The following is a 20,645-nucleotide window of genomic DNA, read 5'->3' on the forward strand; positions in this document are numbered from 1 at the left end:
CTGCTGCGGCCAAGTGCCAGCGAACCAGTGGCCTTGGTAGATCCCCCCCCACCCCCCATTGGTTGCATTTGGTAAAAATCACACAGAGATGTGAAGGGTGACCAATGGCACTGATTCATGACAAAAAGTAAAAAAGTAACATTCGAGGTCCTGGCACAACAGCGACGATATATATTCTAGCTTAATTTGTTCTTTTTTTAATTATCAACACTTGAACATAGGTCATTTTCATCAAAAACGTCGTTTTCAAATAAAAAGCTGAGAAAATGCATTTTTGTAAAAGACAGTCATTTTCAAAGATCTTGAACGGAATCTAATGTCTCTGAGGGTGGATACTGTCTGGTGTTACATTGAAATCTGCAGAACATGTGTATCAGTGCCTGTTTGCGGTCACACATTTCGGTGGTCACACATTTGAGTGTAACACCGGCACCTCAGGGAGATTCAGGCCGCCCTCGAGAGATAAGAGGCGGGGGCCTGAGCACTTGTCGACAAGGACAACCTGGCTCTTAATGGACACAAATTTACTTTAGTGGGAATTGATCTTGTGACATTTTGGTTCTGCGACGGGCTTTCTGTCTGGGCCATCCTTCAGCAGAGGGGATCCTGAAGTTTTACATTAGTCTCATGAGATTTCACCATCGTGATAGCTTGTCTGTCCTCTGTGATTTTACTCCCTCTGAAGGAGACGCCTATAAATCAGACACATAAATATCACACACGCTTCATTATCTTTGCATTGTTCTAATAGAGACTCCTTGTTCCAGATGTCACCCCAAAGATCTTTAAGTCAAGCTCATAATACAACCTTGATGGACTGCACTGCATTGTCCCCTCTTTGTTTCCACAGTTGAAATACTGTACTGAGCTTTGACAGTTTAATTACTGTAATCTAAAGATGCATTGTAGCTTAATCTCTGCTACATTTATGATCTGTATTCAGAGTGAGACGTCACTGCAAATCACAAAAGGCCTTCTGGCAGCTGTCCTTGTCGCGTTCTTTGATTTGGTTCTAGATGAGTGGTCATTCAAAAACTCTTAATGGAGAGGAGTGAGGGCTGCTTGGGTGTTGCTCAGCTATGCTTGTTTCCTGAACAACTTTGAAAAAGTGCAACAGTTAATGAAACCTAAGTTCTTGTCTTACTAACATGAGCAGCCCTGTGCTTATAGCCTTTTTTCAAACTTGCAACATTGAATCAAGCAAGGAAAAGCCTCTGATGTCACAGTTGCGGTGTGTTCTCTGCAGGTGTTTACGTTCGGCTGGAGGGAGGACATCCGCGTGGGCGACCCCATGCACACCAAAAAGGTTTGCTTTGACGCCATCTCCCACAACAGCCCTGTCACCCTGTACGACTGCCATGGCATGAAGGGCAACCAGCTGTGGCGCTACAGGAAGGTATGGGAGGAGGAAGTGGACAGTGGCTTCTAATCATCTTCATCAGCATATAAATGGGGGCTGGGGCTCTGTCTGTTTGTTTGTTTCTCTGTTTGTTTGTTTCTCTGTCTCACTGTGATTTGATGTCATAAATCCCACTGTGACATCATCCATGATGTCATAAATCCCACTGTGACATCATCAGTGATGTCATAAATCCCAGTGATGTCATAAATCCCACTGTGACATCATCAGTGATGCTGGTCTCATTGGCCACACAGCAGCCGAGCTGCGGGCAAGGCTGCGCAGCGGGCGAGCTGCGAATGCGAGCTGCAGGGCCAGCTTGGTGAGCTGCAGGAGGGGCGAGTCCGCGTAGCGGGCGAGCCTAGGAATCGAGTAACACAAACTGTTACAGGCTTTCTCTCTCTCTCTCTCTCCCATCAGTCTGTCTCTTTCTATCTACTAGCAGGCCTCGCTCACAGAGTTGGTATGCAGCCTGTCTCCTCTCTCCCCACAGGGTTCTCATAGTCCACTTCAGTGGCTGATTACAACTCCACTCACCTGTGTGCTGCTCCAGAGTTCATTGGCTGAATCAAACTGCTCACCTGTGTGCTTCTCCAATATGGAGCTCTCCATGGTGCTGAACCGTTGTTGGGGCATTTTGGCCACTAATTAGCCATTTTTGCCCATTTAGTCGGCTCTAATTACCTAATTCAAAAATCTGGCTCTGGTAGGTCACCCGCAGGGTGCTCTTTACACTTCCTGCAAGATTCAGCCTGATCTTATCCAATGCCATAGCTATGGCTGAACACAATTCTGCTCACTCACTTACAGACATCACTTTGCATTCTTATTATAGGATTTCTCTATATTTCATTTATTTTATTTATATAGTTTATTTGATAGGGAAAATGCAAGTTAACAGTTCCCGCTTAAACTTGTTACAGACAAGTTGATGTAACTGATGTTCCGCATACAGAGATTATTTCTAGTTTCCAACACCTGCCCCTAGTTTGGCTTTTAAAGGCCCTCACACATGATCCATGGTAAAACAGCTCTGTGCCTGCTGTGCCATTGTTTTCCTATGGGGAGAGCGGTGCCACCCAAATATACGGCAGTGCTAACCCTGGCATCAGCTCTAAATGTGCCACAGTGGGACAGAGAAACAAACAGACAGACAGACAGAGCCCTAACTCCCATTTATCTGATGATGATGTTGTTGGACTCTGTTGTGGCTGGTCTTTTGTTGACGTTAGTCGGCATCTATTTATTTCACACCAGAGAGACAGGGAGAGGGAGAGAGAGAGACACACACACACATGCCTAGTATTATACACTTCTATTAAATACCTGGTGCTAAGTTTAGTAGACATTTAAAAAACAGTTTAAGGCATGGAAATGTCTATACATCAGATCGGCAATTAGCCCTCGCCCCCCTCTTAGGGGGAAAACACAAGCCTCTCCCCGTTGACTTCAATGTAAAATAGCACTAACAAAAGAAATTATAGAAAAATAACAGAATTAATCTTGTTTATTAATGACCCCAAAACACCATGACATGACAATATATTACAACTCGTCTGACCATAGAATGGGCAAGATACACCAGAAATATTACTTTGATCCATCTAAAATCATGTGACTCATGTCACTACAGCCCCGAGCCAAGTAGCCTACAATGACACTGGGCTCCACTATAACAGCATTTAATGTCGGAAGACTAAATTAGCAACAGGCGGACACCGGAACTAGGTCAGAGACGGGTCATGAGTTGCATGATTTTAGATGGGTCAAAGTAATATTTCCGATGTATCTTGCACATTGTGTGGCCTCCCGAGTTGTATTATTGTCATGTCATGGTGTTTTGGGGTAATTTGAAAACGAGATTGATTCTTTTTTTGGTAGTGCTATTTTACATTGAGGTCAATGGGGAGAGGCTTGCGTTTCCCCCCTAAAAGGGGGCGGGGAACATGTGCCGCCAGCATGTGCCGTGTATCTGCATTTGCGGGCACATATGAGCCAATATTTCCTCAACATTGCCTTGATGAGAAAACAATGCAGCTTAAAATGTGTTGGCATGGGGAATAGGCTAAACTCAGTCACGGAGAGAGGGGTGCAATGTGAGCACCCGGCTCTCTCTCTCGCCCCCCAAACACGGGCAGAAAAAAATTCGATATTCACAATTATCAAACTAATTATAGGCTACTGTACATGGACCCATGTTGTATTAAGTGTTAAAAATTCAGCAGAAACGAATTTTAAAAGCTCAGAACGAAAATGTGTTTCTGGTGAACGAATTTCCACTTTAAACAGCATGCGCTAGAGAGACGAGTGTGTTGCTTTTCTCTCCCACCTGGCTGTGGCTTATGTCTATGTTCTGAGTGTCCTCACTCGCTCATCGTGAGTTTGCAGTTTAATTCATTGATATGCAGAACGATTAATTAGCCTAATATAGGCTATGTAACTACGTCCATTCATGAAATTATTAAATAGCACGGGGACATTTATGGTCTGTATGTGCTCGCTTAGCACCTCATCCCCGCCTTCCCCCTCCACGCTTCTGGAGCATCTGCTGCGACCTTGCTAAACAAGAGCCGCGGGCACAGCGATGCAGAGCTTAGACTAGGGCATAGGTGGTTTATCCTCCGCAGTCGCGGGAGTGCGCTCAGAATGGAGACTTGGTTCTAAACATGCAGCACATTTCACTAAGGTGGTTATGAGAGGATAGTGATAGGAGATCACTGCATGTTTAGAAACAGCTACACACACAAACGAGCAGGCGAGGCCAAGCAGCAGCCGAGCTGTGAGCGAGGCCGCGGTGTGGCCGAGCTGAGGCCGCAGATGGCGAGCCTAGGAATCAAGCGTGCGTAGCACACGAGATGCCTACCTGGTGCTAAGTTTAGTAGACATTTAAAAAACAGTTTGAGGTACGGAATTCTCTCTTTTTTGTTGTGTCTCCCTCCCTCTGAGTAGAAAAGAACCAACCTGCCAACATAATCACCTCATTGTTGGTTGATGTAGGTTATTTTGTAGATTGTACACACTTGGTTTGTGCACTATGAAACTGAATTTACTCTTAAGCTGAAACCCCACCGAGGGATTTTGAAGATACCTCATTATGCTTCCATAATGCTTTTATAATGCTCCAAGTCGTGTTACAGAAACACGACGGAGAATAATGGATCACCATTTGAGACGACATTAAAAAAAAATACATTTCAAGCACTTAGGCTTTCACACCAAGCTTGTTTGAAGCAGTTTGTTTGAACTTCTTGAAGTTTGGTCCTTCCTTTAGACAGAAACTGATGCAAACTATTCAAAATAATAATTGCTGAAAAAACGTAAAGGCGTAGTTCGGATTTTTTGATATGGGGTTGTATGAGGTACATGCATAGTCATTGTACTACATGCAGTAAAATGCAGCTGGCGCGGTCCCAGTTTGGAGAAATGGGGCTCTATCTTCCCCCTGGCCTTAGGTGCTAAACTGGCGCTAAGCGCAAAAAAACACGCTTTGCGCCTGCCTACCCATGACTCAGGAAGATAGCATCATGTTTTTACGCCTCGAAATGCGTTTTACGTTGAAGAGGTGTGGCGCAGTGCCAGAATAGGCCAGAATGGGCGTTTCGGTCTTAAATACCAGCCTAAAGCTATCTTCCCAACTGGCGTTAATTCTGCGGTTAGGGCTTTTCAAAACCAGGCCTTATTCAGTGCGCCGGGGATATAGCCAGTAACCTAGGCCTATACTGCAAAAGTTAACTGTTGAAAATTCGATGTCTGGTTTTGTCACGAGTAGCCATCAGCTGAAGTCTCTCTCGCCATCAAGCAGACAGTGACGGAAGCATGTTTCTTTATGTGCGCCAAGGGGAAAATGACGGACTAAATTGGTGGGAAATGCGGGGCTAGTACTGCGTGCGTAATTACACAGCGGAGATGCAGGAGAGATGCAGATTCAGCACGCCGGCCCCCGGGGATGCACCCACGGCATTATTCAATCAATCTCTCTCCCCCCTCTCTCTCTCTCACTCCCTCTCTCCCTCTCTCTCGCGCATCAATTTCTGCCCTTATAGCGCACTGCAAGCATCAGATCTGAAATGTAGGCTACACCACAGAATGACAGAACCATCACTATTTTGCAGGAAAGGCCAACATTTATATGTAGGCACTAGGCAGGCACAATGACCGATGAAAAAAAGTTGTTATACCGTAGTTTTGAGCCCCTGTCATTCAGAGGCTGTTGCATCATCCTACCTGTGCAGTGGGGGAGAAGAAAAGGCAGCGAGAGAAAACGATATCATTCTGCCCAAACTTTCACCAATCTAATCTCATCATGACATCCAGGGATAGGCTATATTTTTCTAGCCGATGCGTTTAGAACATGCTTCTCACTTTAATCTTGCTATAGTGTAGCGCATTTACATGCTTGCTGTATTTAAACTGCCGTGAGATTTGTTTGAGGAGCATATGGACAGACAGGGATGGAAGTGGGCAGAGAGGGAGGGGGGTAGCTCAGAACACTTTGGTCGGGCTTTTCTGACCGGACTGGATCGCTCCATGGAATCAGAGCTTGAAAGGGAAGAGTGTCATTGGTTTACTGCAGATCGCCAATGGCCACAGTTGTGAATAATTCTACGCTTAAAAAGGCGTGGTTACATGGTTAGCGCCGCGCAATCTGGCAGGAAAAATTAGGGAATGCGCCTGACCACGCCCACTAATAGCGCCGCGGCGTGCAAATTTAAGGCCAGGGGGAAGATAGAGCCCATGGAGACCGGCCAGTCAGGCAAGTAGAGCTTCTGCTGAGTGTGAAGGGGGCCATGACCAAAAATGTAAAAAAACAAACAGAGAAAATACATAAAATGCTTCCATGCTGCTCACCTGCTGTAATCCAAGTCTCCACAAGCCCTGAGATGCCAAGTTGACTTGAAAATATGTCATTTACGCCTTGTTTTTAGCTTAAATCTGAGCCTGGTGCTCGAGCTTAGGCTGGTATTCAGACTGAATCGTCAACTCATAAACTAATTTCCTCTTCTAGTCTGAGATTGCAGTCACTTCAGAGCATTTCTATGAGGGGGCAGGCTTCGGTCTTCCCTAACCAATCATTAGAGACCGAGGTGTCCACGCAACCGGCCGGCAGGGCAGTAGCAGCAGTCTTGCTCTGCCTGCTGGAGCTGAATCTCTCTGGGCTCCCTGGCTAACACACCAGTCTCATGAAATAACAGATTTGGGACCGCAATAAAAGATTAGATGACTTGGAAGTGAGCGAGGATGTAGGACTGAAGTGGTAAGTGCTGAAAATATGTGTCTCATTCAATCATCTGTTGTACTGCGGTTGTAAAGCGCTAATGTTAGTGCTCGCTAATGCTAACGTTAGCATAGCACAGCTGCCTTTCATAGACAATATGAACAACAGATACCGTTTAGCTGTAACGAAGGCACACATTTTCAGAACTTGTAACATTAGTCCAACTTACTTGCTGACTTACTTGCTGACAGTCCTCATTTTTGTTTGATCCGTGTAGCCTTTGCTAGGAGTAGGGTGACCAGATGTCCCGCTTTGTGTGGGACTGCACAGCATTTTCATGATTTTTCACGCGTCCAGCAAATTGAGAAGATGTCCCGCATTTTGGGCGAGAGAGAGAGGGAGCGGATCCGACCAGCAGAGGCAGAGAGAGAGAGAGACGGAGAAAGCGAATGAGACAGGCAGTGAGAAAGAGAGATGGAGCGTGATCAGACCGAGGCAGAGAGAGAGAGACAGACGGAGAGCGGGAGAGATAGACCCGGATAGACCGAGACAGAGAGATAAAGAGAGGGAGAGAGAGAGAGCATACACGCAGCTGCTCTTGTCTGCACTGTGGCTCGAGAGATGTGCAGCGCACCGGTTAACTTCACACAGTGCAGCCTGACGGCCCCTGCACACCAACATGGGCGGTGAGCGATGTACTCGCTATCGCCCAGTCAGCCCTGCCCCGCTGCTACAGCGTGGTTGGCTGCCTTGCTGTATTTCCATCTGACCGTATTGGTCGATTTCGAAATGGCCCCTCCTTCCCTCGCTGCCGTCTGTCGCTCACCAGCTTGCAAAGCATGCTGGGATACCTGGCATCAGGACATCGCAAATTATAAGACAAGAGGAGTGGCCAAAACCGAAATAGACCAATTGAAGACGGAAATACAGCAAGGCAGCCAACCAAGCTGCAGCAGGGGGCAGGGCTTGACAGGGCGAGTGCGAGTACATGCGAGTTGATCGCGTTTGGTGAGAAGGGGGTCTGAGAGATGCATTCCCAGTAGTCTCGCTTGCCAGACTCTCGCAAAGGTAGCAATAATAAGAATACCAATGGCTAAATAGTTACCCATACTAATGATAATAGCTACTACCCATATTAATGCAATAGTGCAGCTGCTACATGCTATTTGCAAAGGACAATTCCATTCTAAGCTGTGCTCTTATTGTAATGTTAGTTAATGTTTTGTTCAGATGAACCTGTAGGCTACTAATTGTGTAGCCTACTATGGTTCTACTTCAGTACCTATAAGTTAAAGGTTCATATTGTTCTACTAGAAAAGTCTGTCTAACTTTAATGTTTTCGTGTGTGGAAGGCACACACCTGCCATGTGTTTAATCTGTACAGAAGCCATGACTTGAATCCCATGTCAGCAACCTGTCTGGTCTGTTTTATTGTAGCCTACACATTTTAGTCAGATAATTAATGTTTTTATTTGCAGATTGTGTGAATCAACCAGAGGGCAAAGCATAGAGAGGGGTGAATAGAAATGTATATTTTTTGTAAGTTAGATATCTAAATTTTAGACTACCTCGAAGCATCGGTATCATGTCCCACATTGTCCCACACAAACGTACTCTTTATCCCACTTTTGGTTTGCTGGGACCTGGTCACCCTAGCTAGGAGACGTGTTTCATACAACTCCTCTGGCCCACCTACTAGTCACGGTGCCATGGCACGAGTCCGATACCTCACGAGTCCGACACCTCACGAGTCCGAAAAAAGAGGCTAACTTCCCCCAGACCCTAACCCAAAACCTAACCTCTCCCACCCCCACGCCTAAACCTAACCTCCCCCAGACCCTAACCCAAAACCTAACCTCTCCCACCCCCACGCCTAAACCTAACCTCCCCCAGACCCTAACCCAAAACCATGAGGTGTCGGACTCGTGAGGTATCGGACTCGTGAGGTATCGGACTAGGGGGCAGTCCCCCTAGTCACAAGCACAAGCTAACGTAGCTAGCTAATGCTAGTTTGTTTTTGCTTGTTTTTATTGACTTTGTTTTTGTAACCTTGTTGGAAAAAAACCTGCAACATGTTTTAAACAGCTAAATAGCCTAATGGCTAAGTATCTGCTTCAGGCAATTCTCTGCTTTGGCCACAGCTGTGTCTGTTTCTGTTGTGCATGACTGACAACAGCGTTAGCCAATCAGCGCCCGTGATTGGATTTTCAACCAGAGAAAAAGCTTTTGCACATGATGATGCCAGACCAAGAACAGCCAAATCCACAACTGTGGAGTGGGCATGGCTTCGAAGGTCTGGAGCCAGGCTAGCTTGAGCTATAAGAATAAATAGAAGTGAGCTTCCAGCTGCATATGGATAAAACAGGGTGTAAATTATGTCTTTCATGTCATGTAGAAGCATTTTATGTAATGTATTTTTTCTGTTCTGTTCTTTCTTACGTTTTTGCTCATGGCCTCCTTCACACTCAGAAGACTACTTGCCTGACACAGCCGGTCTCCATTTCTCCAGCTGCATTCTACTGCATGTAGTACACTGACTGTATGCATATACCCCATACAACCCCACATCAAAAAAATCCGAACTGGAACTACAACAGGAACAACTTGGGGGCGGGGGGGTGTTTGTAGATGTGAATTTCCCCCTATTTCCACTAAAGTACTGGAGCTTTCAGGCATGTGGTTGTCATGAGAACTGTGAGACCATACAGCACTCACAGAAGCAAGCCGTAAAGAAAGCATGTAGTTCAGTTTGTCTTTATAGCTGAAAACAATAACAATAATCTTTATGTTTGAATCCCCCCTAACTTTGCAGAATGACACGTTGCCAATAAACAAGCTAGGCCTACTTCTTTTTCCATGTGACTTTTGATTTGTAACCTACAGTAAAACCAACTAAAAAAGGCAACCACTATTCTGCTGTAGTAATCACAAATCAAGTGGCATGTCCACAATTCCTCAGGTTCTCCATTGAAATTATATTATTTGCCATTTTTAAATTTGTTTCCATTCTAGTGAGCCAATGGCAAAGAAGATTTGGTGTGATTGACGTTTTGTTTCAAGTTTCAAGTTTATTTGGATCCCCATTAGCTACAGCAAAGCTGCAACTATTCTTCCTGGGGTCCACCAACAAAGATTTTACATGGTGACAATGCAATCTACATACATACTTACATCATAACACACAAACATACACTTAAACATACATGATGTAACCTTACAAAACAAAAAATCAACCTAAAAACATACAAAACGCACATACAAACAAGACAAAAGCTCCTAGCAGATCAATTATATAATCGAGCATTTGCATCCATAGTTAAAAAAAAATGATTTCAATCAAAATTCACACACTATCCATAATCCATAATACACACATCACATAATCGTGCTATAATCTATCTTTAAGAATTGTCCACATTTCTTTTTAAGAGATGCAGTTTTACCAACCTTTTTAATTGAAATTTGCTATTTTCTTGTGTGATATGCCTAGGGAGTAAGTTCCATTCTTGCATTCCTCTGTACATGACAGTTCGTTTCATTGCATTTGCCCTGGCTTTTGGAAGTGTAAAACATCCTGTTGTGGCATGTCTGGTAGGGTAGTTGTGTCTGTTTGAACTGAAGTTTTTAAACAGAATTGATGGATTCTTTGTAACAAAAATATTTCGGATAAATACAAGCAATGAGTAAAGCAATCTATTTTTAACAAATAACCAAGCTAAACCGCTGTGCATTGTAACAACATTTGTTCTATAGTCACAATGTTGATGACATTGTATCGTGGTTGTATTGAATGGTGGAGCTCATATCATGTATCGAATCTTATCGTGAGATAAACAAATCGTCCCATCACAACCAACCATTAATCAGATGCTCTCCTGTATTCCAAAAAAGCTAGTAAAATAGTGAAGGTGCCTGGCAAATTTTGGAACCATAGCCCGTATAAATATATGGACGTAGCTACTGTACTGTGACGTCACCCATTGGTTTTTGCACTTGGGTTTTGAAGCCTCGAGGTTGGCATTTGTACTGTCATCATCTTCAAGATTCAAGATTCAAGATTTTTATTGTCACTCCGTAGTACAAGTATCACGTGTGAAATTCTTGTGCTGTAGGCTCCGTTACAACATAGTACAAAAAATAAAAGATATATAAATAAAAAACAAGAGGCAACGAGCAATAGAGCAGTAAGACACGCCACAGACAGTGGCGTATTCACTGCCCATAGTGCAAATGGCATGAACATACTTTAAACATAATTAACTCATTGAATGCCAAGGACGGACATGTTCGTCATTTCAAATAGTAACGTAGAGTGCCAAGGACGGACATGTTCGTCAATTGCGTTTTTTGACGGTGGGGCGTCGATCAAAGCCTTCTGCCTCTGATGTACAAATATTATAGCTATTGGATGTGTCTAACCTATTTTACAGAACCCTTAGGTGGCGACAGTGCTCTCCACATAACAGAAAGGCAAGGAAAAAACAAAGAAGAAGTCGTTATGGAAACGGAAATCGCATCGCATCCGTATGCATCGATATGCTGAAGCACGTTACTGCAGCTGTGCCTGCAGCAGCCAATCTGCTCCCACAATTGAGCCGCTCCGTGTCGGTTGCGACAGCACATCTGCACATCCACACCGTGGAGTTGTTATTATTCTCAACTGGAAGCATCGTTGCCGGTGACAAACACACGCGGAACGCTGTAAAAAAGCCTGGCTGTTCCGCACCCTTCACTGTGCGCACAGCAAACTCAGCAGAGAGCCACCACAGACAGGAGGAGGAGTGTGCAGTTGAGGCGAGGCGGGGCGGGGCGGGGGGGGGGGGGGGGGGCACGCAGAGCAGCACGCAACACCCAGACAGACCCAGGCAGCAGGACAGGATTGACAAACGCAAGCCAGAATATCCGATACCCACCAGCAGCAAATCAAAACCAGCAAGAAGCTGCAACCAGCAGCGCACGCAGGGGCCAGCGCTGCTGGTTGTAGCTAAAAATATTATTCTGCCAAACAAAATTCCCTGGCCTAAACTGTTTTATTGAAGGAAATTATTTTTGAGGTGTGACTACATTAGAAAAGATTAGCTTCAGAGTCAGTGATGTGCTTGAAATGATTAATTTCACAAAAGGCCAATTATCTCAGCTTCTAGAAAAAAATTGCTTTTTTTGGATGAATCAAGCTATCTTCTCCGGCTCATAACTAAAGAACGGAAAATGGGATCAATAAACTTTTTTTTGCAGATGATAGAATAGAGTCTCATCGTTCTTTGTGCGTGTTCAGTGTTTACATAGTAATATCACACAATATTCTGTGGGCCTCGAGAAATCACTGAAAACGCTCTGAAACTCTGGCACTGGGAGCGTCCGTTCTCCAAAAGTGGCTGGCACTCAATGAGTTAAACATAATAACATTCTGTTAGGTGCAAATAGCGTATACCTAATTAAACATACTATTGACTATTAACTACTATTATTAGGCATACATAATGGTAGCATCTACAGTGCGGTACAGTACGGCTACTACACTATTTGTGTGTGTTAAGGAGTCTTGTGGCCTGTGAGAAGAAACTGTCCCTCAAGCGATTTGTGCATGCTCTTGGGACCCTGTATCTCCTCCCTGAGGGTAGCAGGGAGAACAGACTGTTGTGGGGGTGGTTTGTGTCTTTGATGATCTTCAGGGACCTCTTGGTTATTTGGAGCCAGAAGTGACATAAATTTGGACCAGAAGAGCCACAGTGCTGCCTGATAATGGTCCGTGATAGGCGTGCTGCGCAATCACTGGATAGGCGACCTGTCAATCACGCCCCAAAGCATAGTCTGCTTTATCATCAGTTTTACTCTAAATGGGGCGAACATCATGCTGCTTTGGAGATTTGAAAGGAGACTTGAAACTAGCAATTGAGACATAGGGCCCTATTCTCCCACAGGCCTTCGGCGCTAAAACGGGCCTTAACCGCAAAAAAACGTGCCTTGCGCCTGTTTTGGGACGATATCAATATGGCTTTACGCTGCCAAATGCGCTTTAGGCCGAATGGGCGTGGCGCAGTCCCAGAATGGGCCAAAGTGGGCGTGTCGGCCTTAAATCTCGGCGTACTGATATCTTCGCACCTGGCGTAAATTTAGCGCTTTGCGCCTTTGAGAACCAGGCCTATTCAGTGCGCCAGTGCTCTTCTGCCTCTCCCCTGTCACCCTTCTCTGTCTCTCTCTGAAACCAGGCCTATTCAGTGCGCCAGTGCTCTTCTGCCTCTTCTCTGTCACCCTTCTCTCTCTCTCTCTGACTCCCTCGCTTAGACAGGCACAACACACTTCCCATATAGGAAAAATAAGTTGTAAGTTGTCTGGCCTGTCCCAGCATGCATTGTGCTTCTCCATTTCGCTACTAAATAGCAACCAAATGAGGCGAAATAGATATAAAAGGTCGATCTAAATTAATGTGTAATGGTAACACAACCTGCAATTGTACACATTTCAATATTGGACCAAATGAAACATCGAAATGAATACACCACCCTATGTGAAACATATATGTCCTCCTGGGCCTATATATATCTCTTGTCGATTTAACGTGATTTAGATAAGTGACAGCGGAACGCGCTGCGGAACGCTTTCTACTGTCATGTGCTATACTGTGATGTCCGCTCCAATAACTTGGCCCTACTTCACATTTAGTTTTCATTTATGCAATGACTTTACATAATGTAGGGCATATTTATGTGCATCATTCTACCTGCAGCAGGGGAGAGAAAACGATATCGTTCTGGACAAACTTTCACCAATATAAAATTAATCTCATCATATAGGGATAGGCTATATTTTTCTAGCTGATGCCTTTAGAGCATTCTTTTCACTTTGATCTTGCTATAGTGTAGCGTATTTCCATGCTTGCAGTATTTAAACTGCAGTTAGATTGGTTTGAGAAGCATAATAATATGGAATAATAGCCTATAATGGAGACAGACAGACTGGATGAAGGGAGGGGGGGGGGCAGAGCGCTTGGCTTTCGTCAGGTTTTGCGGGACCACTGGAATTGGAGCTAAAAAGGCAAGCCTGCGATTCGTTTATTGCACTTATCCAATGAGCATGACGGTGCATAATTTTACGCTTAAAAGGCGTGGTTGTAATGCTTTAGGCTGCGTTTAGCGCCAGCACGACGATATCAAGTGCGCTGGTCCACGCCCACTGATTTGTGCTGCGCCAGGCGCTCGGCCTAGAAACAACGCCGATGCAATGATAGGGGCCATAAACTCATTAGGAAAGTGTTTACTGAGGTCATAAATCGTTGATTTCTCACTCTTAGATTCTACACATTATCTGCCATATCTGTCCTCTGCTGATCTCTTTCTCAGTCTCTCCCCTCTCTCCCTCCTGCAGGACAAGAGTCTGTACCATCCGGTCAGTAACAGCTGCATCGACAGCAGCCCGACAGAGCGGCGCATCTTCATGAACACCTGTGACACCGCCTCTCCCAGCCAGCAGTGGCTGTTTGAGAGAACCAACTCCACGGTGCTGGAGCACTTCAACCACGGGAACAAATGAGGCCGCGGCGCGCACGGCCCAACTGTAGCAATCCACCAAACGGACTAGCGACCATCAACTCAGAATGCGAGCTGCTGCTGCGAGAAAACGCGGGTTTAAAGTTTGACGATGATTCAGATCCCCCGTGTAGCCAGCGCCGCGGTGACAACTGTTTCTCTCTGTGGTCCAGTGGGTTGTTTTGGGGTGTTAAGGCACGGAGGAGGATGGGGAAAGCATGGGCAAGCTGTTTATACACATCACTTAGGAGAGAGACCGAGTCGAGTTTCAGGGAATTGTCTTATGCTTGATGGATAGGTTTCTGCTGAAAGGCCGCGTGGTGGCGGGGGTGGGGCTATCTCTGTGATTTTGCTGTTGATTGGTTACATATGTCTTTTCTCAGTTTATCTCTCTCTCTCTGTCTGTTTCATTTTGTTGTGCCTTTTATCGCCCTTCTCTCTCTCTCCTTCTGTCTTTTTGTGCACTTTCCCCCCCTCTATCTACCTCTGTCTCCATCTCTCTCTTTTCCCCTCTCTTGTCTCTCCCAGCTGCCTTGGCGTTCGTCTCTGTCTCTGTGCATGAGTGCACCTCTGCTCACCTTCTGCAGACTCCTTCTCAAATCCCCTTATGTCTCCCCGGCTCTGACAACCCCCCCGGGGCAGGGGGGTTCCTGCTGAGCCAAAGTCATCCTGACCTGGGTGAAGCCAGGCAGAACCACTCTGAAAATCACCTTGGATTGATTATCTTTTACATCCCCATTGTCTCTGTCTCCCCTTCCTCCCCATTCTTACCCCTGGCCTGCCCTCCCTCCCCCCGGCTTGTAGTCTCTCTTGGCCAGTGCTTCCTCTCTGCGGTTGGAGGGAGATCTAGGTGGGCAGCGATGCCCTGACTGAGCGCACCACATGGAAGCCGACAAGAAAGCTTAAGAGAAGGAAATGCCACCCTGCAGCGCACCATGCACTCCTAGCTCTATCCTCTCTGTCCTTTTCTCTAATCGTCTGTAGCTGTGTTTGAGTACGTAGCTATGCTACTGTGCCACGTTGTGTGCCACCTTGTGTGCCACCTTTTATCACTCAGAGACAAGCACTATCTAAGGCCAGTCTGCTGCCAGGTGGTTGTATGTTGTGGTGAGGAGTGGCCGTCAGAGAAAAGCCCCCCGCTACCCCAGCCTGCCTCTGCGGAACGAGGCCAGTCAACCACCGGAACGAGCTCATCCTAATGGTCCAGCGCGGGATCACGATGTGTAGCAGCAGGCTAGGCCTAGCTGACTGGCAGGTCGGCTGATCCGCAGCATGGCTGGCTGGCTGGCTGCCCGGCTGACACATCAGGTTAGCGGACAGCGACCGCGAAGGGAGGGGGGTGGTGAAAGGAGTTCTCTGTAGGTAGGCTTGCCCGAGGTCGCTCTGGGACTGAGACGAATGTGGCGGTTTAAAATGCATAAAGCACTTGTCATGATAAACTTGAATGAAATATTTCTTAGTGCCTTTGATGGAAGAAGAATAGATGTAGACCTGGCTGGGTGCCTGTGGTCCAGATTTCCGAGGCGGGGGTTTGGACTATTCGCTCAGTTCAGAAAGTGATTGTCCTTGAAAATTGAAAGAAAAACAATCTTTCACAATGAAAAACCTCTTATAAGCAACCATGTACCTGATCTGAAAGGCAATTATTGAGAATGAAAGCTTGATCGTTAGGCAAATTATATTTTTAATTTACAATAAGAATTGAATTGACCTAAACCCTGGTGCAGGACATCTAAAGCGCCACTGGCATTGTGTGTGATTCTTGTATGGCTTTCTAAATGAACACTAATGTAATTGTAATTGGCTGTGAATAGAGCTAAAGAGACTATTTAACCATGTTTTCTCCTGCCTTGAAAATTAACCATGGCCCTATGAAGACCCTCCTTATATGTTGATCATGATGTCATGCTGTTGTAGGATGTGATGTAGTTTTTGTTTTGTTTCCTTGTTGTTTTTGTTCAACCCAAAATACTTCCAGCTTTCTACACCCATCTTGTTTGCTTAAAATGAAGTGTTTATTTTGTCTTTTGTTTTGATGCTTGGGTCCTGGTTTAGTCTATTTATTTTTGCTATACTGTAGGGAAGCTCCGGTCTGTCGCCTTCATCAATACTCTAATCCTGTTTTGTCAGCAGAGAAATGTACGGCATTTTCATCATCTGTTGGATGCTAAGTGTTGTGCCGTGTTGGATTTCAGCAGTCAGCAGTGCACCAAAAACCATCACATCCTCTAACATACTGTCTATTAGAGTATTTATTATTATTATTATTATTATTATTATTATTATTATTTTACTCACAAATTTGATGAGGTCTGCACCCATTGAGATTTAATATTTGATTAGATTGAATTGTGCAAAAAGACACCACAAAAGGTATGAGTGTGCAGGTGAGGCTGAAATCCACTAAGAGTTCATATAGATCCTCACATAAACAATTAGGACATCATACACCATTATACAACAAAAACAACAAAATATATGACTGAAAAACCCCAAACTCAAAAAACCTCAATATGCAAAGTTTTGTGACCGACAAGCATCTTAACATTTTGTGTTCTCCTTTGAGTTCACCGCTAGCTTATTGTGTCCCCTAATATTGGTTTACAGATTTATATATTCATATTTTTCCCATCTGTCTGACCGGGTGTTGATTATGGAATAGGTATTACTACAAACCAACCTATTGGTCATTTTACTATTGGTTGTTTCTATTTGTCGTGTCCGAAACATGTCACCAGTGCAGAAGTCATGGAAATGACATGGAAAGCAAAGTCAGCAAACACAACATCAGCATCAGCAGTGGTGAGCTTCCCAATTTCTACTGGGTAGAGTTAGATGATTTAACCTTCAGTATATGCAGTAAAGCCGGACAAGAGGTTAGTGAGCCATGAAAATGCTAGATTAGAAGTAATTTTATCTTATTTATCATATCCAAACATTAATTTTCACATTGAAATATACATTATTTAACTTTATTATGTTTTGAAATGGCTGGGGTAATGAGTAAGAATATTTTGTTGGGTATGTTGATGTATTATCTTTATCTTTATTGTTTATTTAAGCAGGGACAGTACACAATAAATATATTGCACCAGAGATAGCTAAAAGCTAATTTGCAGCTGTAATCCCTGGGCACACAGAGTCCTGTGCGCACACAGTACATATCAAATACAGCAATTAAAAGAAAATCCTAATGTCTAAACAAATAAAGATACACGACAAAAAATGATACTTACTATTAGCAAGATAATACATATACAATGCGCATAACAGTGGAATAGAACACATAGAGGTAGATAGCAATCCACTAAAATCACACATTGGCAAATGAGGTAGTGGTAAAAAATAAATAGTATATGAGACCACACCAATGACTATAGGTGGCCACAAGACCAACCCTCCCTCAGCCACTTCTTAATAGAGGATTTAAAACCTTTCAGAGTACTGCAGCCTTTAATTACTGCTGGCAGGGTGTTCCACAGCCTGCCCGCTTTGACTGTGAATGCAGATTGACTGAATTTAGTTAATCTAAAAGGCACGCAACAGTCCCCTCTAGTGGAGGCTCTTGTAGTTCTCACACTGGTGTTGCGATTGTATTGTGCAGCAAAAACTTCAGTACCAGATGCACTTTTTACATTTTAGGTAAAATTTAGCTGATTTTAGCATTTAGCTGATGCTGTTATCCAGAGCGAAATCTGATTGATTTGTTAGTGAAGACTGATCAGCTTCAGGCTGCCAAGCCTCGTTTACTACTGCAACTTGAAGACCTGGTTTAGAAAGAGAAGACTACAGATATGATGGATTCATTGAAAACCAAAGGCATGTGGTATATTATGGACAGGTTGAAAAAAAAGTAATCGTTTGAGTGACCTTTTTTTTCCTGGGATTGTTTGTACTTTTTTTTTTTTTTTTTTACATTTAATTCACTTCAAATTTTACTCACCTATTGGCTGCTTTCACTGCTAAGCTTTTTTCCTGTTTGACTATGATACATTATGCATACAGTTTTGCGGTCCATTCTTCATGTCTTTCTGTACTGTATGATTTTGCCAACAAATGACAATCTTAGACCTCATTTAGTTTGTGGCAGTTTGAGAATGGAACATGCATGGCTCGTCGTTCTATGCAACTCGTTCACCTACAATATATGCTCCTCTTTCAAAAGTCTAGACTTAAATCAGTCTTGGGATCTAGGCTATTTAATCATGTGACTTTGTTGTGAAGGACTATTTAACAGCAACACTGTACCTGTGGACTAACAGTTTGGCGTATTTAAAGGGGGAATACACCGGGCAACAGTTTAAGACACAGCACCCGACACGGGTGGATTTATCTGGTCAACAGAAAGATACCTGCTAATGAATGCAAGATGCAGTTGTAGCCATCATTTGAGTTCCCTTAAAGTCCCCCTCCCCCTGTTTTATTTTCTTGTTGGATGTTTGAGCTTCACTGTGCAGAGTTTGACACTACAAGGCAATCATCTGCTGAAAGTGGAAAGTTATCTGTGCTCATTGAAAATCAGATTTTAAGCAGTGGGCCTACAAGCATGATTTGTGACATCACAACTACTTTGAGTCAATCCCTACCCAATATTCAGCAGGTAAACTTAATAAATAAACATTATTTACAGATTCTGGAATGTTTTTTATTAAGGAAGGAGGAGGGAGAGTCATTTTAAGGATTTTAACAAGATAGTTTAACTTTTTTGTATGGAAAAACCACATCAGACACAAATTATTAGCCATAAGAGGTTTCCATCCCCCTGTTTAATGCGCATTTTCAATTTGTGCATTAAAAACCCTGAGTGGAAACGCTGCAAAATTCGAAGAAAAAAAACATGAAATACCGGAAACAAGTTATGTTTGAGGGAGGTGGAAAAGTGGGTGTATCGATAAAAGGTAAATGTGATAAATGCAGTGGAAACAAATTAAGCGAATCTATAACCAAACTCCATTCAAAAACCATGCAGTTTTAACAGAAGAAGATGCGGGATTATCAAGCGACTCTCGTCGTTAGAGCAACTGCTCCATGGATTATACCGTATTTCCGCTAATAGTAACCGGGGCCTTTATTTACTGAGCCGCAGAGAGCCCCCGTCCTATATTAGAGCAGAGGCCTGTATTCGAGTGAGGCCTTTATTTCTTAATATTAAACTCTCATGGACATACTCCTTTATTTTCATGACTTGTATTGCAAAATATTGCATAAAACCAAACAACGCAAATAAATATTGGTGGTCACTCACTCACTCAGTATCCTCCTCCTCCTCATCTAGTATGTCGGTATCCTCCGCGTCCTCATCATTCAGAACAACAAGTTCATTGTTGACCAGTTCCTCTTCATCTTCCTCATCCTCGGCTGCCTGTCTGTTCTCCTGGTCCCGCTAACGCAGCTGGGCGAGAGCCTCAGCGGCGCAGGGCTGTCCCTGCTTGAAGCAGTGGATGAGGTTGTCTTGACTCCCGTCAGTTTTCACAGAATGTCCACAAACTTGGAAGGACTTTTTGATCAGATCCTTGTCCAGCTTGTCCCAGGCGGCGATCACCCAGTCCACAAGCAGGCATCGAGCAGGCGCTTTTAGGTTTCCACCTCCAGCTGTGTACTGCTTATCTGCGTCCCCAGCTATCCACTCGTCGTAGGCATCGTGCAGGCTCTGCTTGAAGGGCTGATTCCACATCACACTGTACCAAATGTTCCGCTGCATATTGCTCTCTTTAAACTTAACGTCAAACTTTCGTCTGGTTTGTTTGGTCTCTGCGTTACGTCCGGTTACGTCACACGGTAGATGCATTGTGTTATGGGAAATTTACAGTACCGTATCACCGTAGTTTTTGCTCCTTCGTTTTTTTGTTTTTTTGACCCGGCCTGTATTGAGGGAGGGGCCTTTATTTGTCCGCGCAGGCCGTGCCCCCGTCCTATATTAGAGCAGAGGCCTGTAATTGAATAGGGGCCACTAATAGCGGAAATACGGTATATGCCAAATTGAAGAGTGCCGCCTGATAATCCATTTTCTGCCTACCTCTGTATAATCAAGAAACTTTAATAGTGTAGGATGTTTTTTGTGGCTGCAGAGGCAGACAGCAGTCCAAACTCTGTCACCAAACCATCATGTGCATGTCTTCCCTTCACCTCACATTTTTATTCAGAGAACGGGTTAATTTCCCCTCATTTTGGGGTTTTGACCGACGTCTGGCTCTGTTTTAATCACGTCAAGTCCTTGCGCTCCTCTTCACCAATGCTTAATATTTGCATAACGGTAGTGGATGGAAACGCAAACATTTTTCTTTTGCAGACTTTCTGAAAATATTAAAATTTTGGATTTTGGATGGAAACCCAACAGTAGAGTATTTTAGGGGTCTTTAATGTCTGTTTGTTTTGTCCTATATACATCCATCTTGCATTATAACTGCAAACAATGTGTTCTGTTATACTGTAGCCTACCAAAAATTACTTTTGCCCTTACTATTGCCCAAAAAGTGTATCGCAGCTGAGACGTTTGTTAAAAAGA

General features: G+C 44.2%; 1 protein-coding gene across 1 annotated transcript in view; it reads left to right on the forward strand.

Moving 5' to 3' along the window:
• The window catches only part of galnt10 (UDP-N-acetyl-alpha-D-galactosamine:polypeptide N-acetylgalactosaminyltransferase 10 (GalNAc-T10)), a 538,666-nt gene extending 522,431 nt beyond the window's left edge, over positions 1 to 16,235 (forward strand). Inside the window, exons 11-12 of the mRNA XM_083647820.1 lie at positions 1,247 to 1,396; positions 13,980 to 16,235. Coding sequence (XP_083503946.1) covers positions 1,247 to 1,396; positions 13,980 to 14,144 — 315 coding nt within the window. The 3' untranslated portion in view covers positions 14,145 to 16,235. The remainder of the gene's footprint in view (positions 1 to 1,246; positions 1,397 to 13,979) is intronic.
• The last annotated feature ends 4,410 nt before the right edge of the window (positions 16,236 to 20,645 follow it).

The sequence above is a fragment of the Poromitra crassiceps genome (assembly GCF_964638095.1).
Source record: "Poromitra crassiceps genome assembly, chromosome: 1".
In the NCBI taxonomy this organism is placed as follows: domain Eukaryota; kingdom Metazoa; phylum Chordata; class Actinopteri; order Beryciformes; family Melamphaidae; genus Poromitra; species Poromitra crassiceps.